The sequence below is a fragment of the Ptychodera flava genome, chromosome 12 (assembly GCF_041260155.1).
Source record: "Ptychodera flava strain L36383 chromosome 12, AS_Pfla_20210202, whole genome shotgun sequence".
In the NCBI taxonomy this organism is placed as follows: domain Eukaryota; kingdom Metazoa; phylum Hemichordata; class Enteropneusta; family Ptychoderidae; genus Ptychodera; species Ptychodera flava.
Window position 1 is genome coordinate 16,721,676 of NC_091939.1, and position 15,276 is coordinate 16,736,951.

The following is a 15,276-nucleotide window of genomic DNA, read 5'->3' on the forward strand; positions in this document are numbered from 1 at the left end:
TTACTGCAAACAACATGCAACAGCAATTCAAAAATTTCAAGGGTATGGGTGTATGTCTGTATATTTGCTATCACCTGAAACAATATGTACACTTTATCTTTGATAAGCACATGCTATATGCATTATCATTCAATGTACCGTATAAATTTACTTTTTTCAAAACAGCAACAAAACCTCCAGCCTACTTTACAAAACACACAAACCCTACAAAGTTACCTAACATTACAGCTGTTGGCATATACTTAAACTGTCCTTCCTGTTTTCACACTGTTGTGGGTGTGAGAACAGTCACTATTCACTATTTTGAGGTTTTCCCAAAAACATTTCTGAAAATTCCAATCACAATTAGTGACAGTTACATAGAACAGTCTTTAAATCTTTCAGGTGTGTTTCTCATTTCCTTATAAGGTATCTAAGTCTGAACATATTCTTGTACTCTGTGTTTTGTTTAATTTCCTGAAAACAGCTATTCATTGATCATAATAATAAATGCCTTTTCTGCACCAGAAGGCAATTCATCATGCAGTACTGTGACACGTTTTTCTCCATCTCAGCATTTGCTGTGAAAGTGAAATTGCTAGGCATGCAAGTTGAAATCAGTATTAAAATAATCCCTTTGAAAGTATGACACATCGCAGACAACTTCCTACTTGATCTGCCAAGAATGCACTTTCACACAAACAAAGAAACAAAGACTTACAGCTCTTCCCTTTGCCGCTGGGAAAGAACCATTTTGGTGGAGTATCCTCTTCAAGCTCTCTTGAAAGCAGATTTGTGGAAGGTTCTCCTTGAGTAAATGTTTTGGTTCAGTAACTCTATAACTATTGCAAATGCTGTTTCATGGAAAGGATGGAACAAGCACACTTTTGAACTTCAATCCAAATTTCATGTGTATGATATCTGTATGCAGATCAACTCATATTGCCTGTTGGGGACAATAAACAAGATAAAACTGTAAATAATTTAACAATAACAATAAGGCCTAGGTTTCACATTATCCATGGATATCGATTTGGAACAGTTCCCACCCCTCCGAAGCCATTTCTGTCATTTCATCCTGAGTGGGGGCGCGCTCATATATGGTGTTGATAGTGCTATCAAAATGAGTTGCGCAAAATTTGGCTAACAAAAATATGTCTTCAGGAGAACACCTATGGATGTTCGAATCAAATAACCCTGAAGTTGCTATGAATACGGCGTTGAACGGTTCAAAATTACAGTCGATGTCTTACCGGAAATTTTCGTTGTGTCCGTCCGTCACGTCTGTCAGTGTACAATTTCAACTAATTTTAACCTTTGATCTTCATGAAATGGTCTCCTCTATAGTACCTAATGCATGTTTTGAAAACATGCCACTTAGAACGACCAAAATAAGGCTTCTTTTGAGAGAAATCTGGATATTTCACCGGCCCAGCCCAACTCTATGTAAATGTAGTCTGACTTCATCTCAAGCAAGATGGCGGCCATTCAATGTCGACGAGTTTCAAATTCCAATACCGCTAGACACCTTAGAAAACTACGATGGACAAATGTAGGATGACAAAATAAGAAAGCTTACCAGAAACACGACAATTTATAATGCGTTCAGCACCACTGTAGAGTATTCTCGCCTAATTCGCCTGCTTATTTCAGCGATTTCCGATTCTCAACACGTTGAAAAATTACCCACAATGCACGGTTGAGCTAGATGAAATTCTGCGCATCAAGATATGCGCAGGTTGACGACACTACCCAAGATGCATCAGTGAAAACACCATCGCGTCAGATTTGCACTTGCAGCAGCGCGCGCGGCCGGTCTAGTCGAAGGTAGCACTCAAGTGGGTGCGTTCATAACTCTTTCTGTAATGGACAATATCATCTGGTATCGACTGTTCATATATCTCTTAATTTTGGAACCGTTAATTTGACAATTTCAGGTTAGTTTTCGTTTTTGAACAGATATTTTCGCATTACAGACTGTATGGTATTTACCGTCGACAACTTCTTGGTCTACGAAACTCTGGGGGCGCTGTCGAAAAAAATTACAGTGCGGGAACGTGACCTACTTTGAAACTGAATACGTGAAATACATTCGTTGGTAGGAAGGCAACATATCCGAGATGGCCCTAAACCGGTTTATGCATTCTCGAAACAGATACAAAGATACACCCCCAGATTTCGCACAATTAGCTGCCAAATATCCCAGTTTTAAGGAACACGTAACGATAAACTTGAACGGCAAAGTTTGCCTGGATTTCAAGAACCCGGAAGCGCTGCGAGCGCTAACCTGTACGTTGTTGAAAGAAGACTTCGGAATAGACCTCGATGTACCTTTGGACAGGCTGGTACCTACCGTTCCCCTGCGACTAAATTACATACACTGGATTGAAGATCTTATCCAGGAAGGCGGTACATATAAAGGCCCTCATGTAAATGGAATCGATATCGGTGAGAATATATTTGGAATTAATTTGTATCATTTGTTTTTGGTATAATATTTTGTAAAGACAATAATTCTCACTTTTCGGATGTACCATAAAAACTCTGAAATTGTATTAAATTGACTAAATAATTGATTTACATGTTATTCACTTATTTTTTTTCTGTGCAACTTCAGTTTTGAATATTAGATGTAGGATGTAGTAAAATACACTTTATTTAATTTAAATTACTGATAATTGAATATGTATACTTGTTGTTAAGGAACTGGAGCATCGTGCATCTATCCATTGCTGGGTGTTGTACTGGATGACTGGCAGTTTGTAGCTACTGAATCAGACCCTGTCAACATCAAGTATGCCAGGGAAAATGTTGCAAGAAACGACAAAGACAGCAAAATCAGAGGTAATGCATTTTCAGCTGTTCTAGCTAAAATGTTGACATAGGTTAGTCATTTTCAAATGTAGTGAGAGAAAGACGTTATGCAATCTATTTAATTAAAGATATGTATCCTGTTTATGCAAATGATCAATGGTTTGAAGATTTAGTGCTGAAATTATCATTTAACTGGCAATAAACTGAGGGTACATACAGATGAACTGTAGAGTTACAGTAAATTGAAGCTGGTTTTTGTGTGTATGACTTGTTCACATTTAATTTTCACAGACATAATGGCATGTGCGTGTACAGTCTCCGTGTAAATTAATTCATCACAGTAGATCTTGTGCTAATTAACCACAGTGAAATTGATAATGCAATGCCTACTGAATTGAAATGAACCAATTGTTGTGTTATTCAAAGGAGTTGAATGAAGAATTTTGAATGAAGAATGTGCTGACAAAATTTCAGAAGGACAAAATGAATTGTCTGCCAAAATAATGAATAAAGAAGTGAAATAAATGTACAAGTTAAATTTTGTTTGAATGTCTTTTTCAAAAAATGTGAAATAGTAGGTGACATTGAATATTTCAAAAATAGCCACCCATGATATTCAGAGCGCTGATGTTCATAGAACAGATGGCATATAAAATCAAATAGAATTTATAGAAGATGCTAGCAGTTTTGGCTACACATCAAAAATTATGAATAGTTTCTATGGAATTCACTATGGTATTATGAATTTGAACCCCGTAGGGAACAGGATTATTCTTTCATATCTTGTTGTTGTCTACGTATGTGAAATTGTCATCATCTCATTGGTTTGAATATTGTAAGTGATTATGTTTATTACACTGATAGGCACGTTGTAATGAAGATTTTGTGTCAAAAAGTATGACATGACAGAACTCAAATGGCTATATTTTGTGAAACATCCTGACGATGTTTACTTGCAAGAGTCTGTGTGCCTGTAGCCATTATAAGGATGGTTTTGGCCGTTTGATGATTGTCTCAAACACTGTTGAAACTTCATGTATGAATGATAACTTTCATTGCCTCACTTATCACTGTATACGGACATTTAACCTTTATACATTCATTACAGTGTATGAAACTGATGATGACAACATCCTCAGTAAACTGCTTGATGAGGATCCCAAGAAGTCCTTTACATTCTGCATGTGCAATCCCCCTTTCTATGGAAGTCCATTGGAAGCTCAGGGTCTTGTGTCCAGGACAAGTGATAGGCCGGATCCAAAGTCTGTCAGCACTGCAGCTGATTCTGAATCCATTACGGAGGGTGGAGAGGTGGCATTTGTCATGAAGATCATTGCAGATAGTTTGAAGTACAAAGAAAGAGTACGGTAAGTCTTTAAACTTTGCAGTCTTTTGTAATTTATCTTTCAAAACTCTTATTTTGTAACCCTTAGGTGCTCTTGTAGTGCAGCCAATTTATCCATACTCACTTATTAATTATTTAGTTACATGATAACAAATGGCCGTTTCATTCACAAACTAATCCATATTTCAAGTTCATGTAGCACATGAAATTCAGTGGTGGAGAATCTTTGAATTTAAAAATTCAAATTTTCAGTGTGTACAAAACTTTGTTTTCAGTAACACTTTACCATTGACCTTTTTATATGCTAATCTGTTGTGTTTGGCTGTCATTAGGCAACATTTTACCATGACCTGTCCCATTTTCTTTGAAGCTTTGAATTTCACCAAATTATCATTGTGTACAAGCGCAATTGTATGCAATTTGCCTGTCAGTTTTCTCTTCACACGACTAAAAAAGCACAATTTGCTATGGAACTTTTTCTTTTCTTGCACCTGATCGTAGATGGTATACATCGATGCTTGGTAGGAAGAAGAGTCTGGTACCTCTGAAGGCCGAGCTGCAGAAACACCAGGTAATACTGACCCAGACAGGAAGTGAATGCCATGGTAGAGTGATTAAGAGTGCATCTGTACAGGAAGTGCAAACTTGTACTTCTGGCTTCTGGTTTCAGTCAGTTCCTCTTTCCTGCTGCTAGCAACAGTGTGAATATTATGTACATAACTGTGATTTTTGTTTTTAAAGACATGGTACTTTTGCTATTCTGCTATACTACCGTGATTTTAAAACTAAAATTCTGCCACAGAATATTCATTGCTGTGTATATTATTAACATCATTCTACAGAAACATGTAATACAAAGGAGACATAACTGTCATATTTTTGAATTATTACTTTTCATATCAAACACATAAGTGATATTTTATTAGCTGGAATAGCAATAAACATTGGTTGATGGTTTTCATGTTTCTATACTACTTCAGAGTCGCTGTAAATTTCCTTATCTAACTCTCTTCTACATTTGCATGTACACAGGTGACAAATGTGACCACTACAGAATTTTGCCAGGGCAAGACACTGAGATGGGGCATTGCCTGGACCTTTTCAGAGGATGTTTCCTCTCTACCTGTAAGTAATCAACTCTGCTGGAAATATATAACAGCTCTGCTATATCTGATCGGTAGATTGTCATTATTTACAGCATCTTAAGGAGTCTGAATCTAGTGCTATTCACTACCAGATTTGCTGTTAGGAAATACTTCACTAAGAACATGTTTCAGCCAACCAGTTGGTTTAAAGCTTCTGAGACGCGGCACATAAGGCAAATCTACCTTCACAAATCTGTGCACAGTAGTGCTTTTTCATTACATTGATTTCTAGTATGTCAAAATACAGATTGTACTGCCCATGCAATAAGGAGGTGTATCACATAAGGTGATAGGTCCTAATAAACATCCATCATGGTTTTCATATTTCCAAAGAGAAAGCTGGCTCTTTCACCAGATTTACAATTGAAGTTCCCCCTACATCTCTTACTTGTTCATGCGCAGCATTACTGGGTGGAGATCAATAGTCCAAACCCGGAATTCGAATCGACCGCGGTACAAACAAAGCCATGTGCGCAAACGCAAATAGATGTACGTGTATTTCCATACGCGTTCGTACACATGTGGGTTTGTTTGTACTGGCATCACGTGATTATTTGGGCGTACTGAGTCTGTAGAACGCATCGCGTCCTTTTTATTCCGGAGTAGAACCATTGCCAATGTGAAAAATTAAAGTAAACTGAAAGTTGCACTACTTAATGTTTTTTTATCTTCGACATTTGAGTTCTTCATCATGGTATACCCTTTTTAACACAGATGTCCCCGCTTAGGAAGTTCCAAAAGGAAAAAGAAAAACCACCGATGGTTTTCACAGTTCCTGAAGCCTTTGTACGCAATGCTGTTGAAAGACTCAGCATTACGCAAGCTGTTCAGAGTAAAAGACATGCAGTCAGGCTGTTGGCTGTGCAGAAAGAAGTGGAAAAAATGATGACAGAACTACAGGTAATGTGCTATGTGTTATCAAATGACTTATGTGGCAGTCAATGTCAACCCCCACCTTCCCCACCTCGGGGCAGAATGGGGATTTGGAAATTAGTCTTAGGAAATTTGTCAAATGCCCCACCCCCTGGGGCAAGACAATCTGGAAAATCCTCACCTAAAACAAAGTAAATCCCCACATTTCCCCCACCTCAATGGGTGGGGCATTCATAAACTCTGCGCTTGTCCATCAAAGTGAGTAGGGGGATCAACATGAGGCAATTGCCCCACCCCCGTCAGGCATAGTTTCATGGCAAACACAGTGTAATCCCCCACATTTGTCCCTCCCGAGGTGGGGTCCCTCAGGGATTACATTTACTGCTGCATTAGTGACCAACAGAAGCGTATGGAATAATCTCCTTCAGTTCAGGAAGAATGCACCTCAGTTGCCAAAACTCAAATTTCCTGGTCTGCGTGTGAGTAAGCACTTTTTCTATCGTGTTGAGTAAGTGAAGGTTTACATGTGTTTACTTCATGTCCAGAACCCGTACAGCCAGCTCACAAAATCACCAGTGACCAGGTTTGACATACGGTGTGTTTTCATTGTAGTCACCACACAAATCTCAATGTTAGCCAAATCTGTCTTTACAAAGAGAACACAACGTCAGTTTATTACTGTAAGTTATTGTCTCTTTATTGAACCAATAAAATAGAATAATTTATTGTCTCTTTATTGAACCAATAAAATAGAATTGTTTACAGTGTGCAGTTTTTAGTTTCATATCATGATCATTTTCATAGAAACCTCAAATTACTATTTTCTTCTGTGATGATAGATTCAATACAAACTGTTGAACAACAAGGGTTTCATACTGCTTGAGCTGACAGCCTTCTCCAACACATGGTCCAACCAGAGGAAGAGGAGGAGGGAAGCAAGCCTCCGGATGAAGGAGGAAATGGAAAAAAAGGCAAGGATGGATGCAGGAATGGGCACTGATCAGCCTGGGGGATTTGAAAGTGTTGGCAAAGAAGTGAACGGTAAAGTGGACAAAACCAATGATGGTGGAGAACAGCAGAGTTGTGCTACTAAAGAACATGATCAAAATGGAAGTAGTGTACCTGGTTCATCAGATACTGACAAGAGTGTGGAAGCTGAACAGACAGATGCAGGAAAGAGAGATGATATCAAGCAATATGGTGAGTTGTCTGACCAAAGCCATGAAGTTGACAGGAGTACAGGAAGCTCTGGTAGTGAAGTACCAGTACACTCCACCGAGCAAGACTCAGCATGTACAAGTACTGCACAAACAAGTACAAAGGTTGATCCTGGTAATTCACAGGACTCTGCTAGTGGAATGGACTGCACAGCATCAAGTGAAAACAAAAGTACCCAAGGCGATGCCAGCGGTGTTCCTGATCCAGCACCGTCGTCCGTGCAAAGTTACCAGAGACAGGAATCCACGGGGGATAGTGGGGGATCTGACACAGACTCTCCATTGCTGAAATGTACAGTGACAATCAAAAATGTCAACAAGGAAGTTGTCATGGAGATGAGGTTCATTGAGGGCAAAGGCCGTGACCTCTTGAACCAGGTGGCACAGTATTTCAAGAATCAGTTTCCGAAGAGAATCCAGCTGTCTCCCACAAGATAATACAGTGAAGCATAGTGACTTCAGATGATATAACATATTCAGAGTTAAGTCTGTAGCTATTTTCATGATAAGTATGTACATTTCACAGTAAGAGCTGAAATGAAATCAACAGAGTAAATGTCCATGCATAAGCCAATGGTCCATTTCACTGAATACAAGGGATTTTTGTCAAACTTTCGGAGCTCCGCTGCAGTGCACAGCCAATCTCTCACTCAACCCCAGTCATCTAAAGATATGTGCATATCTTCATTGAATCTGTGGACAGATATGTAATCGCCACATTCAAAAGACCCTGTTGTCAACAGCCACTGTCATCTTGCTAATACAGATAGGGTAAGTTCATGAAGATCTCCACTTCATATATTAAAAACAACAAACTTCTCTTAAAATGTGGTTCGTTGTCCTGCATTGCTTTGTTGTATTACACACAACTGCAATTCATGTACTCACAAATGTCACATGGTTATTCATGTTTAATATTAAAGAGGGAATGACCAGACCTAAAATTATGCAAAGACCACTTTGTTGGTATCTTTTCAGTGGGAAATCTACATTTTCCAGTATGAATAAACTTTAGTTACATTAAGCAGATACATTGTAATTTTATCAGTACAATTCAGACTTTCCCACCTACGAGTGATTGTATGTCATACTGTATTTAAATATTCAAATCTCAAAAAAATATTTCACACAGATTCATGTAGTTTCGATGAATATTTAAAAACTGGAGCACAAATTTTCTATGTTAATTAAGTTAGGATGATAGGACCTCAAACAGTTATTTTGTTTGTGAAGTTCAAACTTGAAAACAATGTGCAATGTTAATTTTATTATCTGCAACAGTACATGTGTTAAGAAGTCATTGCGCAAAATGATTTAGCATTACAGCACTTGTCTTTCCCATATTAAGGAAAGATGTGATTTCTCAAGTGAAATACTTCAATTGTACATAGTACAACCAGTACTAACTGGTATTTTCGATACACTTACTCCTCCAAAATTCTGAGAATCATATAAAAACTTCGTGGGAAGTTATAACATTTATTCAATGATTTATGTTGTCAAAACTGAATTTTTACTCCCAAGGTTTGATGTTAGGTATTTTGATTATTCAGGTGTATGCCATTGTGACAAGTTCTTGGTAAAAGTTATCTAATCAGATGCAATCTGCTATCTTTGTGTGAAATGCTCTCATTTCATTATTTATTACACATTGCAGAAAAATCAAAAGTTTTATAACTCTGAAATGTTAATCATAGACATTCCAAGTTTTTAACTCTTCTAATGGCAGTACTCTGGTTCAGGCTTTCGTGTTTACAGTGTGGAGGTTAGATCTGTGTGTAGAAAAATCAAGAGTTGACTGTCCATAGCCTTGCTGGACACAATAGCTATAACATTTGGTAATATTTTCATTACTTCTGATGAGAAAACGCGTGCATTCATCTTCCTTGCACTATGTTGATATACAATTCATTAGCCTTACAAACACAACACACTGTGTACATACATGTTTGCAATGTTATTGTTGACAAATGATTTCTTGTCCAGACTGAACTTCAACTGCAAACAATAACATTAGACATGATACACCTATGAGCTGTGTAGACAAGTTAAAGACTGAGAATTTTGACATGATTTTGGTCAAACAAAAGAGTTTATTGTACAAACGGAACAGATACTGAAAAAAAACACACCAAAAGTTACTGCTAATGGCGCATACACTGAATTGTGCAGAGAACGTTTTAGTGAAATGATATTGTAGTAGAAAGTGATGTATCAGCTCTTGTATTTCCTTAGTCTTTCATCCTCAGAGCTTATGGTATCCCTGTACACACATATGATGTAGAATTTACGTTCATGGACAGTCTTGATATCAGTAATAGGATTGTATCGCTAGAATTTTGGTAAATTGGTGAAGTTCATGATTGCTAACCAAAATGCTCCTGTATCACTTGAGGAAGTTAACATACCAATGAAACTTTATGATTTTCACAGTAGATATACTGTTCCTTGTGGCATGCAAAAAATGTCCATGCAGTCACTTTCACACAGGCAAATGATTTATTAAGTCCCATCAGATGACTAATGGTTCAACAAAAATCTCAAGACATGGACATTTAAAGGGGAAGTTCACCAAGGATGATTTTTACATATGTGGTAGCTCTGTGGTCATTTACCCCAGAAAAGCCATTTTCACCATTTATAACTCGCCGATTTTCTACGAAAATGATAAAAATAGTACAGGAAGTTGCCCATGTAATTTGAATCATGGGAAAAAAGCCCCAAGCTTGGAGCTTGCATCATGTGATATGGAAGGGACCATCTTCGGATGGGTATGGCCCCCACATTGTCCACTCACAGTAATACAGTAGTAACAGCAACACAAAATCTGACAGTGGACAGTTTATTATAAGTGATTCACCGTTTATGCAAGGATACTCAGTATAAACAAAAGTTATGTAAATACGCACAGCCTGGTTTAAGCATGGGTGAGTGGACAATGCCATACCCATGGGAAGATGGTGCCTTCCATATCACATGATGCAAGCTCCAAGCTTGGCGCTTTTTTCCCATGATTCAAATTACATGGGCAACTTCCTGTACTATTTCTATCGGTTTTTGTAAAAATCGTGCAAGTTATAAATGGCGAAAATAGCTTTTCCGGGGTAAGTGACCACAAAGCTAGCACATATGTAAAAATCATCCTTGGTGAACTTCCCCTTTAAGCAAAAATAGCAAGATAAACTTCCATGTAATAAAAGAAATGTAAATGCAGATTTCTCCATATTTGTATCAAAGTCTATTGTACTTCTCTACTTTTACTCTAGTGCTTTGTTAATGAAATTTCACCGTTAAATGCAAATTATTACTTGCTACTTTCACTCTGCCCCATGCAGGACAAGTTATTTCAATTTTATAGTTTCCTTTGTTAGCAAGTGTGCATGATAAACAGACTGTGAAACAGATCTGAGGGAAGAGTGATCTTTTTGTACTGTGTTTTCTGTCACTTCAAAAGTTTCCCATAAGTTCCTGTACTTGGCTGGAGTTATTTTGGTTCAGAGGTGTGTATGAACACCTATTTATGTGTAGATACAGTAGCCATATCCATGACCCCTACGTAACCTTTACATCCTGGTATTTTTGATGGTATGTACTAATCACAATTCAACTATTGCTGCCATAAAAATGCACATTTGTATGATAATAGGTTACTTAGGCAACTGTAGAATTCAGAAATAATGGTTTACTGTTTCTGAGTGTTCAAACCATGGAAGATTTGTATAGACTACAATGTCAGGACAAATGGTCAAGCAGGGGTCATGGAAATTGTCTGTTCAAGTCAGCCAATGAAAATGATTTACAACTTCAGAACCCATCAAAACATCCTTTGTTTATGCTGTTGGTGCCGTACAGGACTTGACGACCAAGATTGGCTGAGCAAAACACAGCAGTTCATAGATTTGAAAAGAATTATTTCAGAATCCAGTAAAGTAACCTAGTTTATAAAGGAATCTTTACAAGGGTTAGCATTTAATCAAGAAATGCTTTTATACACATAACTGGATATTTTTCCATGCAGAACAAGTGCAACATCTTACAAAGTATATGTATCATTTTACCTGGCAAAGTTTTTGTTGAAGGGATAATGTTTTCTTGTATTGTGTGTTGCTAAAACAAGTACTTTCTCAGTTACTGCTTAGTTTGAATTAAAACTGGTTTAGCATGTCAGTAACTCTTGCTTTCCTTGTTCATTTGTTCATGGTAGTGTATATTTGACATGGTAATTCAGCAGGTATACCGTACAGTAACAGTATAGTATTGGAGATTCCATGGGCTATACAGACTTTCCCTTCTGTAAATGTAACATTCAGCTGGAAGCAGTGTGGCAAAACTGAAGAAGACTCCACCCATTCTGAACAATTTTACAAATTAACACAATCCTAAGGGGTCAAATTACTTTAAACCTATGCGAGGTCCCTTTAGGAAACCCAGTCGTTTTCATTATACAGTTTGGATCCAGAGTTCTTCAAGGTCCACCGCAAATATACCCTTTGTAATGTAAGTATACCCACTGAAAATCTTTCGTAACTGTCTTAAAAATTAATAGTCAATATCATCCAATGCCCTATTTCCTAAATAAATGTATCCATTTATGCAGAGTATTGATAATGGGTATGCAAATGAAGTTACGAGTAATTTTGAATAGAGAGTATTGATTGGCCTAAAAACGTGTAATATCTGGTCAAAATAGGCATGCATTGAAAATTCTGCTACTTTCACAGGAGAAGAAAATTGGTAAATACTCTCCACTGTATCTTGTTGAACATAGATATTTGAATATATGTGATGTGTATGGCAGTTTGAACGCTCATGTATCAACATTAAATGCCCATTCTCAACAGTTACCACACAAGTATTTGAACATAAATATGTATGGCAGTTTGAACGCTCATATATCAAATTAATGCCCCATTCTCAATAGCTACCACATAATAGTTTAAGATGTAAACTATGGAACGCCGTGCTGCCTTCTGAGGTTTATTTGCTGTATTTAATGAGATGACATCAATATATGATTTAATATGCCTTTATATGATTAGGTCGTGTTAAAATATAATTAGGTGACACCTTTATATTATAAGGTGGTATCAATATATCAGAAGGTGACGTTATTATATGATTAGATGACATCAATATATGATTTAGTAATGCCTTTATATGATTAGGTCGTGTCAATATATGATTAGGTGACGCCTTTATATTATAAGGTGGTATCAATATATCATAAGGTGCCGTTATTATATAATAAGGTGACATCAATATATGATTTAGTAATGCCTTTATATGATTAGGTCGTGTCAATATATGATTAGGTGACGCCTTTATATTATAAGGTGGTATCAATATATCATAAGGTGCCGTTACTATATCATTAGGTGATATCAATATATGATTTAGTAATGCCTTTATATGATTAGGTCGTGTCAATATATGATTAGGTGACGCCTTTATATTATAAGGTGGTATCAATATATCATAAGGTGCCGTTACTATATAATTAGGTGACATCAATATATGATTAGGTCGTGTCAATATATGATTAGGTGACGCATTTATATTATACGGTGGTATCAATATATCATAAGGTGCTGTTATTATATAATTAGGTGTCATCAATATATGATTAGGTCGTGTCAATATATGATTAGGTGACGCCTTTACATTATGAGGTTGTGTCAATATATCATAAGTTCCGTAAATATATAATTAGGTGACATCAATATATGATTAGGTGACGCCTTTATATTATGAGGTTGTGTCAATATATCATAAGGTTCCGTAAATATATAATTAGGTGACATCTGCATGTGAATAGGCAATGCCTTTATATTTCGAGTCTATAACAGTATATGATTAAGTGGTGCTTATATATTGTTAGATGACAGCAATATATGAATTGAAAAGGCCATTATATTATAAGGTAATGTAAATATATTATTTAGTAGCGTCAATATATTATGTGTGCACGCCATTATTATTATGTGTAACGTCTTTATTATTATGTTTAAAGTCATTATATGATTATATAGAGGGCGCACGCCTTCGGACATTTTCTTTGAGCGTGCAAACTTTCATTTGCTTTGCCTGACGCATGAGTTCCCGAGGGGTACATCACTGTCGATATGTCGATATGTCGTAATTCCGCAGTAAACAATGTCAGACCATGGAGGTAGCAGTCTACCTCCATGGTTAGCCCTGCGTACGATGCTGTGTGTTCCGCTACAGCTAATCGCCCCGCTCAGTGTGGTGAGCGGGGCGATTAGCTGTAGCGGAACACACAGCATCGTACGCATGGGCTACCTCCGTGGTAAGACGAGGGCGGACACGGCGGGAGAGACGTCAAACATGCAGTTCGATCTTGGATTGGACGGAAACATTCTTGTGTTTAGCTGATCGAAATACAGCTGTATTTCTTGTGTTTAGCTAAACACAAGAATATTGCATTCCACGATCTAGTAGTGGAAACGCAGCTATCTGTTGGCGGGGTAGACCAGCGTGCGTCGCTATGAGGGTCATCAAATGGTCAACGCCGTGGCGGTGTTGACCTGATGATGATCCGCATAGTGAAGCACACTACCACGCCAACAGATAGCTGCTTTTCCACAACTATGCACTATTAACTTTATGTTTGACCACGGTCCCTTGGTGGAGGGACTGTGGTTTAACGTCTCTCCGTGTCCACCCTCGTCTGACATTGTTTACTGCGGAAATACGACATATCGACAAATACGATACATCTCATCGCAAATTTGACTGTAGACCTGCGCTGCTAGCAGCGATGGGATCACTTACGCTTGCGCCACACTCTGGTCCGGTGCAACTGTGCTCTCGCACTTACACAGGAGTATTGAACGATCACCAATCGTACTCCCGCAAAGACGCTCCAACTGTCCATCTGATAATGAGATCACTACTTTAGGATCGACTCATTCGTCTGTGAATTTCTGCAACAGATTTCCAAGTCCCAACTCCCGTAAAATCCGTTCCATCCATTGAGATTTGAGTGATGTACCCCTCAGGAATTCATGCGTCGGGCAAAGCGAATGAAAGTTTGCACGCTCAAAGAAAGTGTCCGAAGGCGTGCGCCCTCTATATAATCATATAATGACTTTAAACATAATAATAAAGACGTACCAATAATAATATGGCGTGCACACATAATATATTGACGCTACTAAATAATATATTTACATTACCTTATAATATAATGGCCTTTTCAATTCATATATTGCTGTCATCTAACAATATACAAGCACTACTTAATCATATACTGTTATAGACTCGAAATATAAAGGCATTGCCTATTCACATGCAGATGTCACCTAATTATATATTTACGGAACCTTATGATATATTGACACAACCTCATAATATAAAGGCGTCACCTAATCATATATTGACACGACCTAATCATATATTAATGTCACCTAATTATATATTTACGGAACCTTATGATATATTGACACAACCTCATAATATAAAGGCGTCACCTAATCATATATTGACACGACCTAATCATATAAAGGCATTACTAAATCATATATTGATGTCACCTAATTATATAATAACGGCACCTTATGATATATTGATACCACCTTATAATATAAAGGCGTCACCTAATCATATATTGACACGACCTAATCATATAAAGGCATTACTAAATCATATATTGATGTCACCTAATTATATAATAACGGCACCTTATGATATATTGATACCACCTTATAATATAAAGGCGTCAACTAATCATATATTGACACGACCTAATCATATAAAGGCATTACTAAATCATATATTGATGTCACCTAATTATATAATAACGGCGCCTTATGATATATTGATACCACCTCATAATATAAAGGCGTCACCTAATCATATATTGACACTACCTAATCATATAAAG

General features: G+C 37.3%; 2 protein-coding genes across 4 annotated transcripts in view; one reads left to right on the forward strand and one right to left on the reverse strand.

Moving 5' to 3' along the window:
• LOC139145203 (lissencephaly-1 homolog) overlaps nt 1-1,713 on the reverse strand; it is a 52,627-nt gene extending 50,914 nt beyond the window's left edge. Inside the window, exons 1-3 of one of the 3 annotated variants that reach the window (XM_070716203.1) lie at nt 1,559-1,688; nt 1,233-1,329; nt 701-925 (exon numbers count right to left, since the gene is read on the reverse strand). In XM_070716203.1, coding sequence (XP_070572304.1) covers nt 701-732 — 32 coding nt within the window. In that variant the 5' untranslated portion in view covers nt 733-925; nt 1,233-1,329; nt 1,559-1,688. Of the gene's footprint in view, nt 1-700; nt 926-1,232; nt 1,330-1,558 lie in introns of all 3 variants that reach the window. The other 2 variants (XM_070716202.1, XM_070716201.1) reach the window with 2 other exon arrangements.
• A 34-nt stretch (nt 1,714-1,747) lies between these two features.
• On the forward strand, nt 1,748-9,484 carry LOC139145202 (RNA N(6)-adenosine-methyltransferase mettl16-like). The gene is made up of 7 exons (XM_070716200.1): nt 1,748-2,427; nt 2,683-2,823; nt 3,902-4,160; nt 4,640-4,709; nt 5,171-5,263; nt 5,998-6,183; nt 6,996-9,484. Exons 1-7 carry the CDS (start codon nt 2,100-2,102, stop codon nt 7,809-7,811), a joined length of 1,893 nt encoding a protein of 630 aa, XP_070572301.1. The 5' UTR covers nt 1,748-2,099; the 3' UTR covers nt 7,812-9,484.
• Nucleotides 9,485-15,276: the final 5,792 nt, after the last annotated feature.